At 44.6% G+C, this 21813-nt stretch overlaps 1 protein-coding gene and 1 pseudogene across 1 annotated transcript; one reads left to right on the top strand and one right to left on the bottom strand.

The window, feature by feature from the left end:
- Positions 1 to 615: 615 nt before the first annotated feature.
- LOC109137132 (acetylcholinesterase collagenic tail peptide-like) lies at positions 616 to 11576 on the top strand. The gene is made up of 15 exons (XM_019254629.2): positions 616 to 688; positions 1331 to 1426; positions 2288 to 2394; positions 2538 to 2579; positions 2685 to 2711; positions 2832 to 2903; positions 3655 to 3720; positions 4557 to 4583; positions 4681 to 4725; positions 4822 to 4857; positions 4942 to 5022; positions 5140 to 5236; positions 9065 to 9174; positions 10013 to 10132; positions 10973 to 11576. The coding sequence occupies exons 2-15, from the start codon at positions 1351 to 1353 to the stop codon at positions 10985 to 10987; spliced, it is 921 nt and encodes a 306-aa protein (XP_019110174.2). The 5' UTR covers positions 616 to 688; positions 1331 to 1350; the 3' UTR covers positions 10988 to 11576.
- Positions 11577 to 17381: 5805 nt separating this feature from the next.
- LOC113748183 (ras-associated and pleckstrin homology domains-containing protein 1-like) lies at positions 17382 to 19924 on the bottom strand (annotated as a pseudogene).
- Between the last annotated feature and the right edge of the window lie 1889 nt (positions 19925 to 21813).

The raw sequence follows: 21813 nt of genomic DNA, 5'->3' as shown, positions 1-21813 counted from the left end.
GTTACACCACCTGTTGTTGTGTTGTAGGCAAGTTTTTCCTCACTCGAACCGAGGGTCTAAGGACAGAGGGTGTCACTCCCTGTACAGATTGTAAAGCCTCAGAGGCAAATGTACTTTGTGACTTTGGGCTATACAAATAAAATCTGGTTGATTGATTGATTGATTGATTGGTTGATTGATTGATTGATTGATTGATTGATTGATTTGAGGCATAAATCACCATGAAAAATACACACAGCCACCTCTTTAGATGTGGCACTTACCTTTGACATTTTTCATCCTGATGGCTTGTGATGGCTGTTTCTGCTGTTTCCCTCTGAGTCAGTCAGGTTTATAGTTTTAGATGAAGTTGTGTGACTGCTGTTAAGTCCTAAAGTGCAAATACAGTAATGACACAATATGACAGAAGGTGCAGGGGACTGCTTTCACTGTTCAATTCTCCGCATGGCCCAATAAGCAGGCTTTTCTTTGGCTCACTGTGTTAAGTAATTATCTGATTATTCCTGCAGAGCGCTGCCAGAGGCTGCGTTGCATTTCCACAGTTTATTGAGATAAGTCGGACTCAGCGTGCAAGCTTAGCAGATTGGGCTCTGCTGGACCATGACCAAGAAGAGAAGCAGCTCCAAGCAGACATCTCCACCACAGCACGAGAGCTTCCACACGGCACTGAAGAGGAGACGGCACTGAGGTAAGACACGCCACACACACACACACACACACACACACACACACACACACACAGCCGTGTTTACATCCTGTGATATGTACGAGGACATCAGCGTCTGTGGCGAGGCTCAGGACAAATCAAACCAGGCACATTGATCAGGATAAATACCCTGATGCACCCTCATCTTAAGCGTGGATTAGCAGGTTTCCAAACATTCACATACACATTTTGAAGTAGTCTGTTCATGCATCTATTCTTGAGGATGATTTGTAATGAACTGTTCTTGTTATTTCAGTTTGCATGACTTAAAAAAAAATCTCCTGTTGATACCAGAGTGATCTGTCTTTTTCTGAAATATCTGAAAACAGGTGCTCGCAGTTGAGGTTGGTGACAGATAGTATATAGTATAGTATATTTCTTGTAAAAAAATTAAGTAAATACATTTACAGATTGGATTTGCAGTGCAGGCATGCTCTCTCTTACATTGCATTTGGAACAAGTTCTGAATCTGTCTGAAAGAACTCCACGCCGCGCAGAACAGTCTGCATTTACTGGGCATGCCTTTGCACTTTGTATTTTTCATTATGAAGTGAAATTATACACGCAAATGTTCACGTTGTGCATTACATTATGCCGACGTGTGCTCTTTCTTCTTTCTGACAGTCGCTGCAGGGAGAGAGGAGATGCTGACTCAGCTGCTTTTGGGATGGACTGCCTTGCTCAGTGGCCTCCAGCTGGCTGCTGCCTCTGTCACAACCAGTGAGTACAAACAGATCAAAGTGGATCTGAACATCCAGATCGGAGTTTGTAGATTTTTACCCTCTCATAACAGGGTGACAAAGATCACAATACATCACCCCCACCCATGCGCCGCCTGTGTGCTCAGAGGTTTCGACGTGTGCTCAGCTTCAACAAAAGGCAGTTCAGATTTTTTGAAGGAGGGTTATATGAGGTATCCACAGCAGACGGGGGTCAGTTTGGAGAGCCCAGCATGGAAGTAGCGCAAAGCACTGCATGTTGTAGCCACATAAATAAAAGCTGGAGAAAAAAATCAATATGTGTTTATGTGTACAGAGCTTATTCTCGCTGCTTCCCCTTCCTGCCAGACATGCCTTTCCTTTCCATCACTGTAGAATGTACATATTCTTACACGCAGCTGTGCTCTGCACTATGTGATGCCAAGGTGAAGCAGCTCACTATAACGTACACTTAAACAGATATTGATGATTTATGGTTGGACCTTTACTCATGTGGCTGAAACGTGTTTTTTTCTGCTGACCCCGTCCACAGCAATGCTTTGCTCTGCCTCCATACCAGGACCTCTGTCTGCTTCTCCAAACTGGGAGCATGTTGACGGCTGTCTGCTGTAGGTAACACACAGACTGTGATACAAGCCCACTTAAAAAAAACCTCAACTATCCCTTTAAAAAAGAGAGATGGAAGTTTGCTGATGAAAATATTTCATTTGCAAAGTTCTATTCTGACAATTTGGACAAGATGGAGCGCTTACAGAATGCTGGCTTTGGTTCATTATTTTTCTAAAGTATGACCTGGATGTGTCTGGTGGTTCTGATCCAAGTGTAGCCGTGCCCCTCTACCTGTCCGTCTGTCTGTCTGTAGGATTTCCATCTAGCAGCAGGTTGTTAGCTCGGAAATGTGAAGTCTTCATCCCTCCTCCTCTTCCTCCACCTCTGTTTCCTCCAGTCAAACGGAAAGCAGAGCTGATGGTGAGGCCAGCACACGTGACTTCAATTTGAAATGAGTCAATGGAAAACAATTTAATTTAATTTATCCAATTATGGCAAAATGCATGTGACACATGCACATGACTTCAAACTCAAAAGTCACTCTGATGCCTTTGACTCTTCAGGTGGACATAACAGAAGACATCACAGGAGAGAAAGGGGAGAAGGTACGACATGACAGAGAGCATCACACAGGAAATGTGTATTCTAAAGTAGTGAAACAAGTCTTCATTCTCTGACACTGACACTGACACTGGTGTTTGTGTTTAAAGGGCTGCAGAGGACCCAGAGGACCCAGGGTACAGTGTAACACAGCCACACACACACACACACACACACACACACACACACACACATACTGTACAGGTGAAAATTGACAGAAGGAAAAGTTGTTGCGTCAAACTGTTTTTGTATTTCAGGGCCGGCCCGGTGTGACGGGTCCAGAGGGAGAGTTCGGAACACAAGGAGCCATGGGACAGCCAGGTCAAAAGGTCACAGGAAGATGAACTATGTCTATGAACCTGCCAACTACCATACACAGACACACAGGGTTCTCACATCTAGAAGATCAACTTATGTAACTTTAATAACTTCACAGGTCAAAACCTTCAGTTTATTGAGTCCTCTCATGTTAGGGCTGATTTTGTTTTAAGATATTGAAGATCCTGCAAACTGAACGAACACTTTGAAAACTCTGTACGTACAGCTGAAATCAGTCCCCACAGTCGATCTTCACTGTGAAGTATTTTACAGCAGCTCCTTTGGAATTATGACCTCTGTAGTGGAAAGAGTCAGGAGATGAATGCATGTTTAAAACAGCACGTTAGCAGTCTGACACTGAAGGGGAAGTTTAACATTGTATTTGACAGCCTGATGAAGCTGACCGAGAGAACGCCAAGAGTGTGCAAAGCTTTCGTCAAAGAAAATCTAAAACAGATAACAAATGACAGATTTAGCTGTGTTCACACTATTCTTGCCCCATAATTCCATGAAGTCCTCAGTCTTTCTAGAATGTGGAAAATAATGCAAACAAAGAAAAATCACTGAATGAAGGTGTGTCCAAACTCACAAGCAAATCTCTTTGGATTGTCAATTTCAACCACTGGCTGAAGTTTATTTTAAAAGTCACAAGTGTGTGTCAACACTGTGAAGTCAGCTCTGAGTAATAAAGAGTTAGAGCTCTTTAACTGTCTAATTCTAACACAACAACACTTCCCATGCTGTGATCTGATGTCTCCACAGGGAGAGAAGGGGGACAGAGGATGGAGGGGTCTGTATGGAGACATAGGAACTCCGGGAATGATAAAGGTACAGAAAGTAGATTCATGCTTAATTCATTCAGCCTTTGTTGACTCATAAATTACATAAATTGTTGACTCTGGCTTTAAGGACAAAACTGTGTTAAATAGAAGCGGTGCAGTGTTGTGTAGTTGATGTATGGTGGAAGAGCGACTGAAATGACTGTGGATCAGGAGTCGTGTGTTCAGATCAGGAACAGCACAGCGTGAAAAACAACATGATTACTAACAGCTCCTTTCCAGTTGTTCCTCTTTTTTTTGAACACAGTTTCTTTTTTGAGTCATTATGTGACGTGTGATAACCGACCAGTATGTCAGAAAATCCATAGGTAAACTTATGCAGTCTAAGACTGAGTCTGACTCATTTGCATGAACACATTCAGAAATGTTTGTTTTGGTTAACATAAAGCATCCAACATTTTAAACTGCTTTCAGCCACACTGAGTGTGCACACATGTCCCAATAGTTTGTATGAAACTACCAACTCACTGCACTGAATACACAGAGACGACGTGACACGTTTCATTAATCGACTTGAATTATAATTATTTCACTCTCTTACATATAGATATATTATTAGCATATTCACATGAAGCTGTCCTTGTAGTTTCATCATCCGTTTGCAGCATTGCATCCTACTGACATGGTAAAGGTTTGATGTTTCCACTTTACGTGTGGCTGCATCTTTTCTTTCCTCTGTCCAAAAGTACGAAAAAAGTTCAAAATGAAAACCGATTTGACCGTGTTCCAATTTACTGCAGGTCAGCATGGTTATCCTCTGTTGTGAGGACACACACACACACACAGGTAATTAGTTCATCATTTTTTGCACACCTGTGTTCACAGGGCATTAAGGGGCATAAAGGATTCAGGGTAAGTGAGTGTTACTCTCCGTGTCTTCTTGTTTGAATACACTGATATTTTTGTACAGGGCAGCACTTATGATTGACATGTCTCATCTGTCCATCAGGGTGAAAAAGGTGTGAAAGGAAGAAGAGGAGCCAGTGGAGAGATGGTGAGAATTTCTTTTTCATTTGTTCTTGGTGGAAATGTGACGTCATTATACGAAAGGCTGATATGTTTGCACCGATCGATATGTGTGTCTCTTTAGGGAGAGCGAGGCGTCCCCGGAGTGCCAGGAGAGAAGGTAGAAGACTGACTGACACAACAGTCAAACATTATGAATGTCAGTGCAGCTGTAGACATGGTGTTCTGTGCTGTGCTGTTCCAGGGCGACTCAGGCCAGTGGGGTGATCCAGGACTAAAGGGTGAGGAAGGAAACAGAGGAGAGCCTGGAGGCAGAGGAAACATGGTAGGTGTATACAGTGGATATGTGTGTGTGCTGTGTTTACAGGATGGTGACAGGAATGAACTGTTTTTGACAGACAAGTGACAATTAATCACACAATGAATTAATTACTGTGCACAGGGTTTAAGGGGAACTCGCGGACTTATGGGAAAGCAGGGTCATCCTGGTTCTGCAGGACTGCCGGGTCTGACTGGAGAGCCTGGACGACCTGGACAAGGTGTGTGGCAGCAAGAAGTGTACAGATTAACCAAGGAGGTAGTAACAGTCTGAATACAACTCTAATAAACACAACAAAGTGTTTACCAGTGATGGAGTCAAGACCAACTAATCCGAGACCAGGTCATGACCAAGACCAGACTGTATTGAGACAAGACCCTGACAAGACCCTGACCAGACAGTATGTAGTTGTAGACAAGAGCCCAGTGCATTATGGGAGGTTTCCTGTGTGAAGCAGTCTATAGTTCTATGGCAGCATAACTAAGGGATGACCTGAGCCAGCCCTAACTATAGGCTTTATCAAAAAGGAAAGTCTTAAGTCTATTCTTAAAGGTGTTGACCGTGTCTGCCTCCTGAACCCAGAAAGGTAGTTTGTTCCACAGAAGAGGAGCCTGATAGCTGAAAGCTCTGGCTCCCAATCTACTTTTGGAAACTATAGGAACCACAAGGAACCCAGCGTCCTGAGAGCGCAGTGTTCTAGAGGGGTAATAAGGTATTATGAGCTCTTTTAGATACGATGGTGCCTGACCATGAAGAGCTTTGTAAGTAAGGAGAAGAATTTTAAATTCTATTCTAGATTTAATAGGTAGACCAATGCAAGGAAGCCAAAATGGGAGAGATGTGATCTCTGATCTTGGTTCCTGTCAGAACACGTGCAGCAGCATTCTGAATTAACTGCAAAGTCCTAAGAGACTTATTAGAGACCAGGGGCCTCATGTACAAAGCATGCGTACGCACAAAAAAGTGGCGTACGTCCTTTCCCACTCACGTTCAAATGTATCAAACGTGAAACAATCGTAGAAATGTGCGTGCCCCACGCCTCATAGCTGTCGTACGCACGTTTCTACAGCTATCCTTTGGCACACTAGAGGTAAGCTGGGAAACTGTTAAAATGTGAAAACAAGTAGTCATAGAGTGATGTGCACACAGAGACACACTATGAACAATTAACACACCCACGTGTTCGCAATATATGGGTGGATATAAAAGCATGCGCAATGTGATGAAGAAAATGGTATTAACAAAGGCAGCGTTAGCGTTGTTAGAGGACCTTGCAAACGTGAGCGATTTAAGGAACGCATGGATTTACTTGCAAACCATGATAATTGGGTCATAAGCCGATTTCGGTACCAAGGCAGTGTTACTGGAGTTGTGCGCAGAGCTGCGGCCGGCCCGAGAGCGCAACGGGGGCCGGCTGCCTGACTGCGCTGGGGTTCCTGGCAACAGGGCATTCCAGCGGAGCTGGCCGATCGGTCAGAGTGTGCCAGTCACCCTGGCAGCCTGCACTGTGTGGGACGGATCTCCGAATGTCTCTGGTACATCAGATTCCAACATGCTGTTGAACAGGCCGACTTAAGCACAGTTTGCAGGAGCGGTTTCCCAATGAATCGGAGCTATTGACTGCACACACATTGCTATAAAAGCGATCACAGGATGATTTTTTTTATGTAGTAGGAAACATTTTCATTCCATCAATGTTCAAATCATATGTGATGCGCGAATGCAGCTACTAACATCATGGCAAGGTGGCCGGTTCAACGCAGCCTCATTCATTAGACTAACGCATGGCTGGGAACAGGCTGGAGGCTGGCACGGTGCGCGATGGGTGGCTTCTATTCGTTTAATTGCCGTATGTAACGCTGGATTACATACGAAACAATTAAACGAATAAACTCTTTACTTACCCAGAAGCCGTGCCAGTGTGCCAATGCATATTGGGCATGTGCGCATTCAAATATCATGTTTTTGGTTTTTCTTTATTTTCTGCTGGTGAATTAGAGCTGCAGAGCTTTCTAACAAGCCCTGATTGTCTCCCTGTGTTCAGTATTCTGTCAGTAAAAGCGGGCGTAAAATGTCAGCCCAGCGCCACACCTGTCCACACCTGTGTGTGCGCTGCTCGGATCCCACGGCATTTACAGCCTCACACACACGCTCCCACTCACGTCTTTTTTGGTCATATTTATCCCTGTTGACAGGGTACCAAACAGAATCTCCACTTCATTCACTAGAATCTTTAGCTCAGACTCTGTAAAATTCCTTTTCTTTCCTTTGTTCATCGCGTTATCTGATCGGACAAAGAGGTGAATCTCAGGTCCAGGGCCTATTTAAATAGATTTGCATATGTAAATGGGCGTGGACAGGGAGGAGTTGCACGGCGCTCATTCCACATTGACTGGATGTAGAAAAAGAAACGTGCTTGGATACATGCGAACGCACACTTTGATACATCTGATATTTTGTGCGTACGACAGTTTCCGGGTTCTTTCCGGCACGTTTCTTTTGTACATCCAATCAACGTGGAATTGAGCACACATGCAACTCCTCCCTGTCCACGCCCATTACATATGCAAATCTATTTAAATAGGCCCTGGACCTGAGATTCACTCTTTGTCCGATCAGATAACGCGATGAACAAAGGAAAGAAAATGAATTTCACAGAGTCTGAGCTAAAGATCTAGTGAATGAAGTGGAGATTCTGTTTGGTTCCTGTCAACAGGGATAAATATGACCAAAAAAAAAGACGTGAGTGGGAGCGTGTGTGTGAGGCTGGAAATGCTGTGGGATCCGAGCAGCGCACACACAGGTGTGGGACAGGTGTGGCGCTGTGGCTGACATTTTACGCCCGCTTTTCTGACAAGAATACTGAACACAGGGAGACAATCAGGGGCTTGTTAGAAAGCTCTGCAGCTCTAATTTCACCAGCAGAAAATAAAGAAAACCAAAAACATGATATTTGAATGCCACATGCCCAAATGGCATTGGCACACTGGGGCACAGCTTTTGGGTAAGTAAGAGTTATGCAGCATAATAGAAGCCACCCATGCGCACCGTGCCAGCTTCCAGCCTGTTCCCAACCATGCTGTTAGTCATAATGAATGAGGCATGTGTTGAACCAGGCCACCTTGCCACGATGTTAGTTAGCTGCATTCGCGCATCACATATGATTTGAACATTGAATGAAACGTTTCCTACTTAGATAAACAGCTCCCGTCTGGAATTCCCCTGTTGCCAGGAACCCCAGCGTAGTCAGCACAACCGCGAGCTACTCGCCGGCCCCCGTTGCGCTCTCGGGCCGGCCGCAGCTCTGCGCACAACTCCAGTAACACTGGCCTTGGTAACCGAAATCGGCTTATGACCCAATTATCATGGTTTGCAAGTAAATCCATGCGTTCCTTAAATCGCTCACGTTTGCAAGGTCCTCTAACAACGCTAACGCTGCCATTGTTAATACCATTTTCTTAAGCACATTACGCATGCTTTTATATCCACCTATATAACTGCAAACACCTGCGTGTGTTAATAGTTCATAAGTGTGTCTCTGATGTGCACATCACTCTGATGACTACTTGTTTTCACATTATTAACAGTTTCCCAGCGTCACCTCTAAGTGTCGCCAAAGGAACAATAGCTGTAGAAACGTGCGTACGACAGCTGTGGAATTGGCGTGGGGCACGCACATTTCTACGATTGTTTCACGTTTGATACATTTGAACGTGAGCGTGGGAAAGGACGTACGCCACTTTTTTGTGCGTTTGCAAGCTTTGTACATGAGACCCCTGATTCCTAATAATGTTCCCTAGAGGAAGCATATATAAACTGAATAGAAGTGGTCCTAGTACAGAACCTTGTGGTACTCCATTCATCATTGACGTGAACAAACCGAGATCGATCTAAAAAGTACGATTTAAACCAGCTTAGGGCGGTTCCTTTGATGCCAATTTGATGTTCCAGTCTCTGTAAAAGAATTTGATGGTCAATGGTGTCAAATGCGGCACTAAGATCTAACAGGACAAGTACAGAGATGAGTCTGTCTGATCTTGTGTTGTAGTGTACGTCCTACCAGGCCTGCAGGGAGACGTGGGAGATCGAGGTTCTTCAGCCAAATGCAACTGTTCACAGGTTCAAAGCTCGAAACAACTGTGGGACAATGTCCAGACGGTCAGTGCCACACACTCAAACACACTTCCTAATGTTGTTATTTTCACTGATCACTTCACTGCAGAAAATGTTGTGTTATAATCAAGCTTAAGAGCTTAAAAAGGGTTTTTGTGGGCAAGTTTTTCCTCACTCGAACCGAGGGTCTAAGGACAGAGGGTGTCACTCCCTGTACAGATTGTAAAGCCCTCTGAGGCAAATGTACTTTGTGACTTTGGGCTATACAAATAAAACTGATTTGATTTGATTTGATTTGATTTGGTTTGGTTTAAGCTTGTGTTCAGATGTTTAGGAATGAATGAATGATAAATGAACAGACAGGTTTTTTACAGCCACAATTTGATTTGATTTAGTTAACAGCATCCCTGCTTTTCCAGCTCAGCTCTGGGGCTGAAAACCTCTTCTTCTTCCCAGTGGTCCAAAATGCCTATGCTACAAACACTAATGCTGCCCCGGTGCTCTGAGCTCACAACAAACTGAGCTAACATTAGCTAACAGCAGCTACAGCTGTCAGCAGTTCACGTCACTGTCCATCAGGAAACTCTGTGAAGAGCTGAGGCGGAGGACATCAGAGGGAAAACCAGAAAACAATTCTCCATAAAATATGATCCAGTTTCACCAAAATCAGTGAAATAGTTGGTGGTGTGTGACTTAGTGCCGTAAATTGTTACGTATTTCTTATGGGAGCACAAAGTTAAATGTGCAAGACCAGAACCGGAGAGTGGGAATGACAATTTCAAATGTATTTAATGGTAGAAAAAAGTTGTGTATTGCTGCTTTAAGAATGAAATCAAAATGTAATCAAATGTTCACAGTATAAAATGTATCTGTCTCTCTTCAGATATTTATTGCAGATGGAGAGAAACAGATGAGGAGGCTGCGGGCGGAGAACGTGATGGTGCTGCGGACAGACAGAAGAGCTCTGTATATCTACTCTGAATCTCAGTGGATCAACGTCCTGGTAACTGCTGCTGGGAGAGGACGGAGTCACCACATACATAAACACAACATACTGCCATGGGTTCAGGTGTAATAGTTGGCTCATCAATAAGAGCTGACAGGAAGGACATTCTGACTCAATGATGGCAGAGTCTTGTGTGCGTAAAGCCATGATATCAGCTCTGTGAGGCTCTACTTTAAGATCACATGCAGCAGATATAATGTTTATACTATGTTCACCACCTCAGTTTAGCATTTGCTAATAAGCAATAACCACAAAGTGCAGATGAGGATGATGGTTGTGTAGTTCTGAGGGTATCTGGTCATGAGCTACAGTATGATAGTGCTAAATGAAAAGTCAGGGGTTCACCAAAGATATTACAATTCATCCTGGAAGAGGGGTGTAGCAGCTGTCATGGCAACCGATCCAACAATCACTCAAAACCACAAATGTCAACCTCATGGTGGCTCGAGAAGAAAAGTCAGGAGATCACCAAAGTCCCAGAGAGCTGAAGTGAAACCAGAACTCAAAATCCCACTAACATCTAAACAATTGAGCCTTCCTCAACACATGTTTTATGGCTGGCTTTATGTCTTATAAGGCTGATGAAACAAACAAAAAAAAACACTGTTTCCATCGATAAAAGGGCCAAGGTTAGATATGTGTGTAATAACAGCAGGACAGAGAGGACTTAACACTGTTGGAGGGTTAGGACGATGAACACTTGAGGGAGATAAAGCAAAGGTTTTATGAGTTCTATTTGATGCAGTCAAAGACAGAGGACAAGAATGTTTCCTTTTCTTTATTCTCATGACCTTTTCTTCTTTCTGCTTTCATGCTGTTTCCTGTTTGGACCATGAGGAACCTAAACACTGAGCCCACTCCATCACACAGGCTGAAGTGCAAGAAGACCAAGAACCTCAAAGCTAGCCCAACTGCTTCAGTGGAGCTGCTAAATGGCCAGCAGCTCAGACTGTGGTTAAACTGGGAAGCTTCCAGGTGTGAGCACGTGTAACTTACTGATCAGAGTGCTCTTCATTCATGCCAAGCAAATCTACCCACGTTACATGAAGACTGGCCTGTCCGCACAGCTCCTCTGTATAATTTAACATTGTTCCAGCATGTTATCCCATTTAAACACGTCTCATCCACATGTTTCTCTTGACTTTAATGAATCATAACTGTATTTACATTGTAATGTGAGTGTAGTTTGATTTCATAAATCTAACCAGATGTAAGACGATTTATTTCCTGTATGCTGCTCTTACCCTGATATCAGACTGTCATCATATTGAAGTTGTTCTTTTTGACTTTTCTGTTATTCAGTCTCCATCTTCAGTGCTCAGTTGAATACATGGGTAATACATATGCTGGGAATGTCTATCTGTGTGTGCAATAACATAATAGTTCAACCAGGCAGCAACCTCTGAGACTGTGAAGTGAAGCCAATGCAGAAGTGCCAAAAACTGCAGTTCCTCTTCTTGTCCACTTGAGGCTGGCTCCAGAAGTGAGTCAGTCTCCATAAGTCCCCATGTTGAAATGTCCAACTTCACAGCAGAAATAAACATGTTTACAGCCTGGTACAAAAAACAGTTTTGGTCTCTGTAGCTAATTTCCTGACAACTGAACTGAGGGTGAATTGATATTAAGACTTAAAGTTATGCAGAATTAACAGTGTGGCTTCTATGATTGACAGGTAAGTGCCATTACAGGTGGCTTGTTTGAGCAACCAGGTGTCATACAGCCCAACTCAGCTCCACTGATAATCCACGTTCAATTTATTGCAACCAATTAAGGTTCTGTTCCATTCATTGCAGCAGAGACTTTCCAGTGAGTCATCATGCACTACAGCAGCACCCTGACTCTGTTTGACCTGAATGGAATACTATTTCATGTCAAAATGGCTGCTGTGAAAAAAGTGTATTAAGAGTATTTGCAACATTTAATATGTTAGTTTTGATATTGCAGTGAAATAATTGAATACATACAACATATTTTGATATTTGCTCTGTTTTGCACATATTCTATGAAATTAGGTAAAGCTAACCTACCAGTAGTTATTTTTTTTACATATTTTTAATCAGTATTATTTGTATGATGAGAATGAGAATGAGAAGTCTAAATGATCTCTTATTACTAAATTATCAGTAACTATCAAAAGTGGTCCAAGAAAGGAAAAGCAGTGAACTAGAGAGGTCATGGGTCACTGATGCATGTGGGGAATGAAGGCTGGCTGGTGTGAGCTACTGTTAATTAAGTTGCTGAAAAAGTTAATGCTGGTTCTGACAGAAAGGTATCAGAACACACAGTGCATCAGTTTGTTGCGTACAGGGCTGGGTAGCCGCAGACCAGTCAGGGTGTCCATGCTGAACCCTGTACATTGCAGAAAGCCCAAACAATGGGCACATGAGCATCAGAACTGGACTACAGAGCAATGGAAGAAGGTGGTCTGGTTTGATGGTCTTATCACATTTTTCTTTTTACATCATGTGGATGGTTGGGGCGTCGTTTACCTGGGGAACAAATTCAACCATTATGCACTATGGGAACAAGGCAAACTGGTGGAGGCAGTGTGACACTTTATGTAATGTTCTGCTGGGAAACCTTGGGTCCTGTCATTCATGTGGATATTACTTTGACACACCACCTACCTGAGCATTGTTGCGTACCAGGTCCACCCTTTCATAGAAACTGTATTCCCTGATGACAGTGGTCTGTTTCAGGAGGATAATGAGCCCTGCCACAAAACAAAAATGGTTCCCCAGCTCTCAACTCAATCAAGCATCTGTGGGATGAACTGAACAAACAAGTCTGATCTATGATCTCTGATCTATGGAGACCCCACCTCACATCACAGGATCTGCTGCTTACGTCTTGGTGCCAGATACCACAGCACATCTTCAGAGTTCGAGTGGTGTCCATGCCTTGATGGATCAGGATAGTTTGTTGGTGCTGTTATGGAATTTTCTATCCTTAGGTTAAACAAGGTCCCGTGTGGGCCTTGAGGTCCTCAGCAGTATTAGTTATTTGGCTTTGGTTGAGAACAGTAGGTGCCAGTCTATCTCAACACTGTGGTGTCCAGGGTCAAAGAGACCTATTGCTGCCTTCCTAGACATAATAGATAGCTGGCCATTGACGTTCCAATCTGCGTAAACAGACATCTGTGTCTCCAGACTAGAATATGCTGAACACCTCCATGGGTAAAAACATTCTCTTTGACTAATTCTGGGGCGTGTAGTATTTGTGGTGTTATCTTGGGGTTTAAAGTCGATCCACCAGGATGAGTTTGACAGAATGAGACCGACTCAGGCACTTCCGATGAACTTTGAGAGTGTCTCTAATTTTCTTTGGCCAAGCGTCAATAAATATTAGAGCATAAGACATCAGAGGCTCCTGAACACTTTCTGAACTTCTGACCTCACCATTGACCTTTGACTTCAGCAATTTCTCCACAACAGGTGCCTCACAAAAGTCTTTAGCAAGAATTATAGTCTGACCTTTAACCTTTGCAACATGTAGCCTGTAAGTGGGAATCCATTTGAACACTTTGATAATGCATTCAGGATGTCAAACCTCTGCCCAACACACACCTTCTCGATACGTGAAAACCCATCAGTCATTGTTTGTGCTGTGTAAAAACTGAATCTGCACTTCGGTTTGACTCATTTTTATTTAAATGCAACAGCAGGTTTGACACCAATAACAGCCATGTGCTCTGCTGGGTGTCCTTTGAGCAAGACGTTTCAAGACATTGATCAGTTTTAAACTGTATGTTGTTCTTCAGTGTCACTGAAGCACACAATGATATAGTGATTCTTTTCCTGCAGGGCAGTGAGCATTGGAAGTACTTCTCTCAGGTGAATTCTCCCCTTCAACATTATCACAGAATACAGATTTGATGGTGAAAGTCATTGGAATCATTCTGTAACCATACTCATACATGAACTCATTAAATTACTTCAAAAACAGAAAGGACTGCACATTAGAAATCAAAACTGGAGCAGTTCTATCAAATATTTGGCATCGGTGCTGTTGCACTGGTGTTGAAATGTCATGCAGATCATTTTAATGCTAGAAACAGGAAGGTAGAAACAGACTTTAGGTACAGCTGCACATGAAATGTAAAACTTTGATCAGAAAATGCATTCAGGAAACCTTTATCAGCTGATGTGGACACATAAAAATGACAAACTGTGTTTCAGTAACTGAGTGTTGAAAGTTGCTTGGACAGAGCCGCAGACTTAACTTCACTAGTCTCTAACCTGATGAAGCTGCCCAACAAGCATACTACTGTGACTACCTAACTGAACCAGAATCAGCCCTGTGTGACTCGATGTACTGACCAGCTAAACATACAGCTAATTCTCAAAGTGATTCAGGGTGTATCCGTTGGGCGCCTCTCTGTAAGTGCCACTGTTGTCAGAGTGCTTGCAGCTGCCTCCTGACACCGCCAGGTTCTGTTTTAAGAGCTCTCTTCCTCTGTTGTGTGGCAATCTCCAAGCACTTGAGGTTAATGTTAGCAGACTGCATCACAATTTCCCAGGTCGACATGTTTCAAATGGCCACTTTAGACAAACAGTGCGAAAGGTTTTCAGTTCATCATCGCAGACCACTGATGAGATGCTGCAACCACCGATGTCATTTTTAAAAACGTTACTTGAATAATTCTAAACTTTTTGCAGATTGATTTCCTGTCATTTGATTGACTAATCAGTTAATTAACTCATGATTTCCACTTTAAATATTGATTTTTAAAATTTGGAGAAAAAAATCACAGTGGTTCTGTGCACATTCGTTAAAGGTCCAATGTGTAAAATTTAGGGGGATCTGTTGGCAGAATAGATCTCCCTAAAATGAATAGAACAATCGTAAGTATGTATTTATTAGCATATAATCCCCAGAAAATAAGAACGTACCCACAGAGGGAGAGGGTTCTTTTCCATGGAGTCCGCCCTGTTGGAGAGCCATGTAGAACAAACAGATGAACCAAGAGGGCTTTTTGTGTTTTTTTCCATAGTCACCACAGGTTCTCCCACAGGGAAGGGTGAGACGAGGGGTATTCAGTTGGTTACAATGTGCAATCTCACCACGAGATGCTAATAAATCTTACACACTGGACCTTTAAAATACATCTGACAGTAAAGACGGCTGAAGAATAAAGTCCCGTTGTTCAGCAGAGCACAAAGACACAGAAATGATCCAAAGAAATAAATAAAGAGGAGACTGGAGATGGGACCTCGTCAGAGTTAGAGCCGTAAAGAGACTCCTGTCATTGGCTGTCACAATTGTTTTTAGAATCACTGTTTCATTCATTAGAAATTAAGGCCTAAACAGGTGCTCTCTTTCCTGTCAGCTCTGAGCTGCTGCTTGTTGTACCACAAACACTTTAGCTCCTCCCACGCTTCCTTCTCTTTGCCCAAATTTGGATTTCCTGGCTGCAGTATTTGACAGAGATGGCAGTGTGTGAGTGGTAAACCTAAACTCCGGGCTTCATAATGTCAGCAGTTTAACATCACTGTTGTGACGTAGCCACACACCTGTGAGCAGTTTGAGCATTGTGTTTATCAGGCACTTGTTCTCAGGACATCCCTTTGGGCCTCTCTGAACATTTCAGATGCTAAGTGGATGCACGCCTTTAATGACTAACTAGAGCTAACTAGCAGGATTAAGTTAAGATGACAAACAAGTGACTGATGGTGGTCTACTGGCAGACGATTACTGAACTGACTGACAAAATTGTGTCCAAATGAGTTTGTTGTTGCTGACCTGCTCAGGCTGAGCTCAGATTAAAAGAGTTCTGGTTGAGTCAATGCGGGACAGTCCTTATAATGCATGGTAACAAACTCAGCGTGGTTATTTGGTGAAGGAAAGGGCAGGCCTGAATTGCAAGTGCTGTCCTTATGGCCTTTAAGACATCTCACTTTACAGAGATGTGAGAACAACACGGTATAAAGTTGACTCCTTCTATGCCCCGCCCCTTACTATTCTGTGCTCCAATCAAAGCTGCTTCAGTCTGAACGTGTACTTAGATCTGCTTCGTGTTAGCTCGTCTGTGCTTAAAATAAAAACAGATATTAAAGACGATTAAATGATAAAAGCAACATTTAAATATAGTCACAGCTTAAATTAGCTAATGCTAGCAAAACGCTAGCTAACTAGCTAGCTAATAACTGATTTCAAATGCGGACACGCTGAAACGCATCATAATCCAAGTACAGGAAGGGAGAAAGTTCAAGTTGCTCGACTGTGATTGGAGCACAGAACAAAAGGGAAGGAGGCAGGGCCGACTTCTATAATATTATACGACACAATCTGATTTCAAAACAGTCCTAATCTGAGCACAGCCCAACAGGCTGATTCGTATGTTTAGGAACTGAGTCTGTCATCAACCAATCAGCCACGATGCTCTAAATTTAAAGAAATATGAATTGATGTAATGATCCAAACATAACTCAGTAAAACTAGCTGCTGGACGCTTGTTTGTCTCATGTCCAGTCAAACTCCTTCTCTTTTGACACTTCTTAAAAACTTCAAATAATTATAATAACAATATCTTTCCAGTATTAAATAATCTTATATAAAAACACACACACAAGAGGTTGAAATGAATGGCAATGCCCCCCCCCCAGTTCACAACATACATTTCTATACACATCATCCCACTTTTTTACGTCTCTTGTTCCTTCCATTGATCCCTCCTTCTCTTCGTTGGTAAATGTTACTTCCATTGCCACGGCTCCATGCAGTACCAGTTATTTTGCAGCAAATTGTCTCTGTTGCTGTTGTCGTTCAAGTCTTGTCTTTTGTATATTTCAATGCAAAGCTGCACAGACATTGTGAAAAAAGCTTGATAGGTGATTTTTCTGGCTTGCTTGTATACAGACATATATATATATACATATATATATATATATATATATATATATATATATATATATATATATATATATATATACACATAATGCACACACACATATATAATATATATATACACATATACATTTTTTTTTACTCATGTCATTGGATTAACATGTTATGTGGTAATGATAGTAATGATGGGGATGATAATAATAATGAGGATAATAGGAACATCATATCTGAGTTAAGAGTGGAAAGCGGCTCGCTACTTGGCTCAGAATCACCAGGTGAATGATTTAGGATGAGGACAGACGGACACGTCAAGACAGACATTGATTACTCTTCTCTGCAGAACGATGAGACCTAAATAGTCAGTCAGTTTTTTTAGGCTCCACCCACTGTCCTCCCTTCCCTACCAATCACTGGTCAGTTTGGTGCTTTGGTCCCGTTTCGGAGGAGGGGAGCGGGGCGCTCGCGCCGCCGCGGCGTTGCATAGCCTGAGATGTTGGCATGTTGGTGGGAGTGGGAGTGGTGTGTGGTGACGAGACAAAGTTTGGGAGTGTCCTCGGACACCCTGCTGCGCTGCGTGCTGCATGAGCTCGGGGGAGGAGGTGGGAGGAGCGCCATGTCGTCCATGGTGCCCACAGGCTCCATCGGGGAGGAGGGATAAGGTGGGTAGAGGTGAGTGAGCCATGGCGGGACACTGACTTCCTCTTAGGGTGCGGTTGAGGTCTTCTAGGAAGAGAGGCTTTAGTGCCAGGGTGCTTGGCCCTGCTGATTTCGGGGAGGTTGGGGGGACAGGAGGGGAGGAGGAAGAGTAAGAAGTCAGGGAGGGAGGTGGGGTTTGAGACAGAGGAGGTGGTGAGAGGGGCATTGACGGTATATTGTCATACTGGGTTGTGTGTGCTGGTCCGCCGGTTTAGCATTGGAGGAGCGACTGCCCCCTTTTTCAGCGAGCCTGTTTCCATGACGATGATGATAAGGAAGAGGTGGCCAACTGTTGAGGTGGCTGCATCTGAGGCTGGGGGTTCACCACGGCAACCTTTGGGGGGTGATGGAACTCTGAGGGGTGGGGTGGCGGAGGGAAAAGCCTCAAGTCACTGGGGGGAGGCGGGAAGTAGTCAGGTTGAATTACGAGGTGAGGAGGCGGGGAGGGGGAGGTGGGGGAGGAGGGGATGGGAACTCAGAGGCTGATGGTGCTGGCCGTTTGCAGCCCCTGGAGCGCCAATGGGAGTTTTGCCAAGTTCAACTTCCTGGCTTAGGCAGCGGAGCAGGAAGAGTAGAAGAATCTTTTGACGGAGATCCGGTCACTGAAGAGGAGCTGGACGAGGTACCCGTTTGAGGAGCTTGGCCAAACTTGTTGACCAGGCTCTCCACCTTCTTTGGTCTCTCACTGGGTCTCGCCTGACGAGCTACCCCGGATGGAGGAAGCTCTCTGTGGAGTTGGTGGAGGGCCCGCTGGTGGATCCTGGGGACGAGGTGGAAGGGACTTCTTTTAGGGGGGGCCCGTCTTGGAAGAGGATGAAGAAGGAGGAGGAGGGAATCTCCTAGGGAGCTGTCGGAGGAGGTGGGGGAAACCTGGAGACTGTGGAGCCACACACGCCTCCTGGCTGCCACTTTGGTTTGGCTTTGACCCGCTGGAGGAGATTGAGGAGCGGTGAACTTGGATCCTTCCATGGAGTTGGAGGCAGACAGGGAGGAGGGGGAAGTGTTTCCTGGGAACTGATTGACAATCTGTTTGACCAAAGAGGAGGTAGCTGCCGCGATGGAGACCAAGGGAGAGGAGGAAGAGGGAGAGAGCGCAAGGTTTTTGGAGGAGAGGCGTGCTGCTTTGGCAGAGTTGGGGGTGGCTGATTTGGGGAATGTCCAGTTGAGAAACTCTGCTGCTTTTTAACTGGCCCATGGCCACTTTGGGGCTGTGTTGGTGACACAGGCGACAGGGCAATCGGAAGGGAAGATGGACCAGAGGGTTTAGGAGCAGTTTGAGGGGGAAAACCACCGGTGAAGGTTTTCGGAGGTGCAGGAGGAGGCGCATTGGGGGACAGAGGCCGGAAAACTTGCAGGGAGGTAGGAGGAGAAAGTTCACCTGGAGGTGGTGGAGGGAGGAGAATTGTCCTCAGACAAGTGGTGGGCGGAAGTCGTACCCATGTTAGGAAACTTCTGTGCCAAGAACTGCTGGAGGCCACTGTTGGAGAGTTGAGGGCAGGAGCTGAGGATAGTTTTCTGGAGGTGGGGGAGGAGGCAATCCATTGGTCTCCAAGCTCTCTGGTGGAGGAGGTGGGAGGTAGTAGGGCTCCTGCAAGTCCTCCTCCAGTGGGGGTGGCAGAGGCAGAGTGGAAGGGCTTGATGGACCATATTCAGTGCAGCCATATGAGCCAGGAACTGGCACTGTGGGTGGAGGAGGAGGGGGAGGAGATGGTGGTAGTGGAGGGGAGGTGCTATAAGCAGCTGGAAGGGTGTTTGTAGTTGGGTTTGGTAAACTGGATGGGAAGGGTAGGTGGGGTGGCTCCTGCTGGCTGTGTCCACTGGTTCTGGTCTGGCTCTGCAGGCGAGCCAGCGTGCTGTACTTAATGTATGAGGAGGTAGGTGCTGGCTGGTGGGCTAAGCACACGACAGGGGGAGGAGGTGGAGGTGAGGAGGCGAGGGTGGTGATGGGGACGAGTCTTCAGATTGGATAAGGCCGTCGTGGTAGCTGCTCCGGGAGGGTGGGGTCTGAGGCTGAGAGAGAGGGAGGGGCTGGGAGAGAGGGAAGGTACTGAAGAGGGATCGGCTACTGATAGGGGTCGATCTTCATCATCTGGAGAAGAAGGTGAAAGAAAAAAGAGAGGAGAGGAAAGGGAGAACCGTGAGAAGGAGAGAAAGCAGAAGGAGGAGGTGAAGAGACATGGGAAAAGGGTGATGAGAGAGAAGAAGAGAAACAAAATTAGATCAAGTAACAACTCCCACCGTTGTCATGTTCTGAAACCAAACAATCAAGACAAGTGCAAGAAATCAAACAGCCAACCAGGCAGTCTGAGAACACACAGCTAATGAATCTACAACACAGTGCAACATTGAATGAAGTCAATAACAATCAGAACACAAAACTTCTCACCCACCGGCAAAACTGCTGTCCTACATTAATCACCTAAAATTAAGAGCTTTGTCAGTTTTTCATTGGTAGCTTCCAGGAACGTGATGGAGGTAAGGCTGATCGACTACGGTCAGTCTCTCTATCCGTCCATGTCCTAAACTGTTTAACATCAAACAATATTTACATCTAGTCATGTTAGCCGAGACCTTTATCCAAAGCCACTTAAAAAAGGAAAACAATCAGGTCATGTAGTGCAGCAATAAGTACTACTCACATAGAATCAAGGACACTTGTAGAGGGGGATACATTTATCATGTCCAGTAGGTAGTGCTAGGAGAGGAGGTACTCTCTGAAGCTGAGCTGGGTCCTCAGGAGGTTTTAAAGGTAGGTTCTGGTAGGAACTGGTAGTAGTACGTTCCAGCAACGGGGAACAACAGACGAGAAAAGTTTGGACTGCTCTGAGACTACGGGTGGCAGAGCCAGGTTTTATTGGGAGGGGTAATATACTCTGAGGACATTCAAGTAGGTGGGTGCAGAACGACTTTGTAGTCAACATTAAGGTTTGAATTTAATGTGGGCTGCTACAGGTAGCCAGCCAGCCAGGTAGGATTGGAAGCAGGGTAACATGTGACCTTTGGGGGGACTTCCCATGATGCACTGAGCTCTTCCCCGTCCTCTAACTCTTGCATTTACATATTTTATTGCTGCTGTGTGCATTCCCCGCCCTTCTCCTCTTCCTCTGTTTAACCAACTGGTCGCAGCAGTTCGCTCGAGTTTTCTGCCTCTTAGAGGAAGTTTTCCATGCAACTGTCCCAAGTGCTTGCTCACAGAGCAGTCTAGACCTGCTCTGTATGGGAGGTGTCAGGAGATAACTCCTGTTAAGATTAGGCGCTATATAAATGAAATTGAATTGAATTCTGACACAGAAATCAGGTCCAATGTAGCAAGCCGTTTTTTAACCCCTGTAAGTTTTTGGATTAGCTGGACCTGTTTCTGAGCTGCAGCTACGAGGCTATGTGACAGGAAAACAGGCACCAAAAGGTTGTGAACTGGGTCGGACAGGTTCTGAACTGGATCTAAAATGTGACAAACGTGCCCATACCATGTCCCAGATGTTCGTTATGTCAGTTGTTGTTTAGAACATTCCATCACACCATGAGGTTAGAATAAATCAACAGTTCAGCTGCAGCCATTTAAAAACAGGGATACAGTACACTGGACGACTCAGCTCAAGCAGCAGGTATGCTGTGTATCCATGTAAACAACCAATCATTTAATCATTTTTGTTTTCTGTTGGGAGGTCGCCAAACTTCTGATGATCAGGAACCGAACGTCGCCTATTCATCCTGGTTTAATGTGATCATTGGGTTAGGAAATATCCACCAAAGAGCAGTACAGCACAAAGACACAGTGCGTTTACCTGTACCTGCTGTGTCTTGGGCTCACTCTGTGAATCAGCCTGAAAACCTGAAATCCAGGTCTGCAGAGTGAGGCTAAAGTTAGTTTTAAAATGAATGTGCAAATGCTCAGTCTGGGGGTGATGACATTACGGACATGTTGGATGAACGGTTCAAAGCGTCACATTTAGTGTTTTATAAAAGGTGCACGAAACTGTTTACCTGCCTGTTACAATCACTTCTGTCTAACCTCCACTCCCTCCTCCTCCTGCACAAAGAGGAACTGGCATACGTCCCCTTCACCTTTGACGCTGGGCAGGACGCAGAGGGAAACTGGGAAACGTAGTCCACAAGTGAACAGGACAATGACAGGA

The sequence above is a fragment of the Larimichthys crocea genome, chromosome XVIII, assembly GCF_000972845.2.
Source record: "Larimichthys crocea isolate SSNF chromosome XVIII, L_crocea_2.0, whole genome shotgun sequence".
Classification (NCBI taxonomy): domain Eukaryota; kingdom Metazoa; phylum Chordata; class Actinopteri; family Sciaenidae; genus Larimichthys; species Larimichthys crocea.
Note: the sequence above shows the minus strand (reverse complement) of the source record. Positions and strands in the feature narration are given on the sequence as shown.

Bases quoted from the DNA above. Each gene is read 5' to 3' on its own strand.
- LOC109137132 (XM_019254629.2), top strand. From the start codon at position 1,351: ATGCTGACTCAGCTGCTTTTGGGATGGACTGCCTTGCTCAGTGGCCTC. The intron at 2,904-3,654 runs GTCACAGGAAGA...ATGTCTCCACAG, and splicing joins TGGGACAGCCAGGTCAAAAG to GGAGAGAAGGGGGACAGAGG. The intron at 5,237-9,064 runs GTGTGTGGCAGC...CTTGTGTTGTAG, and splicing joins GCCTGGACGACCTGGACAAG to TGTACGTCCTACCAGGCCTG.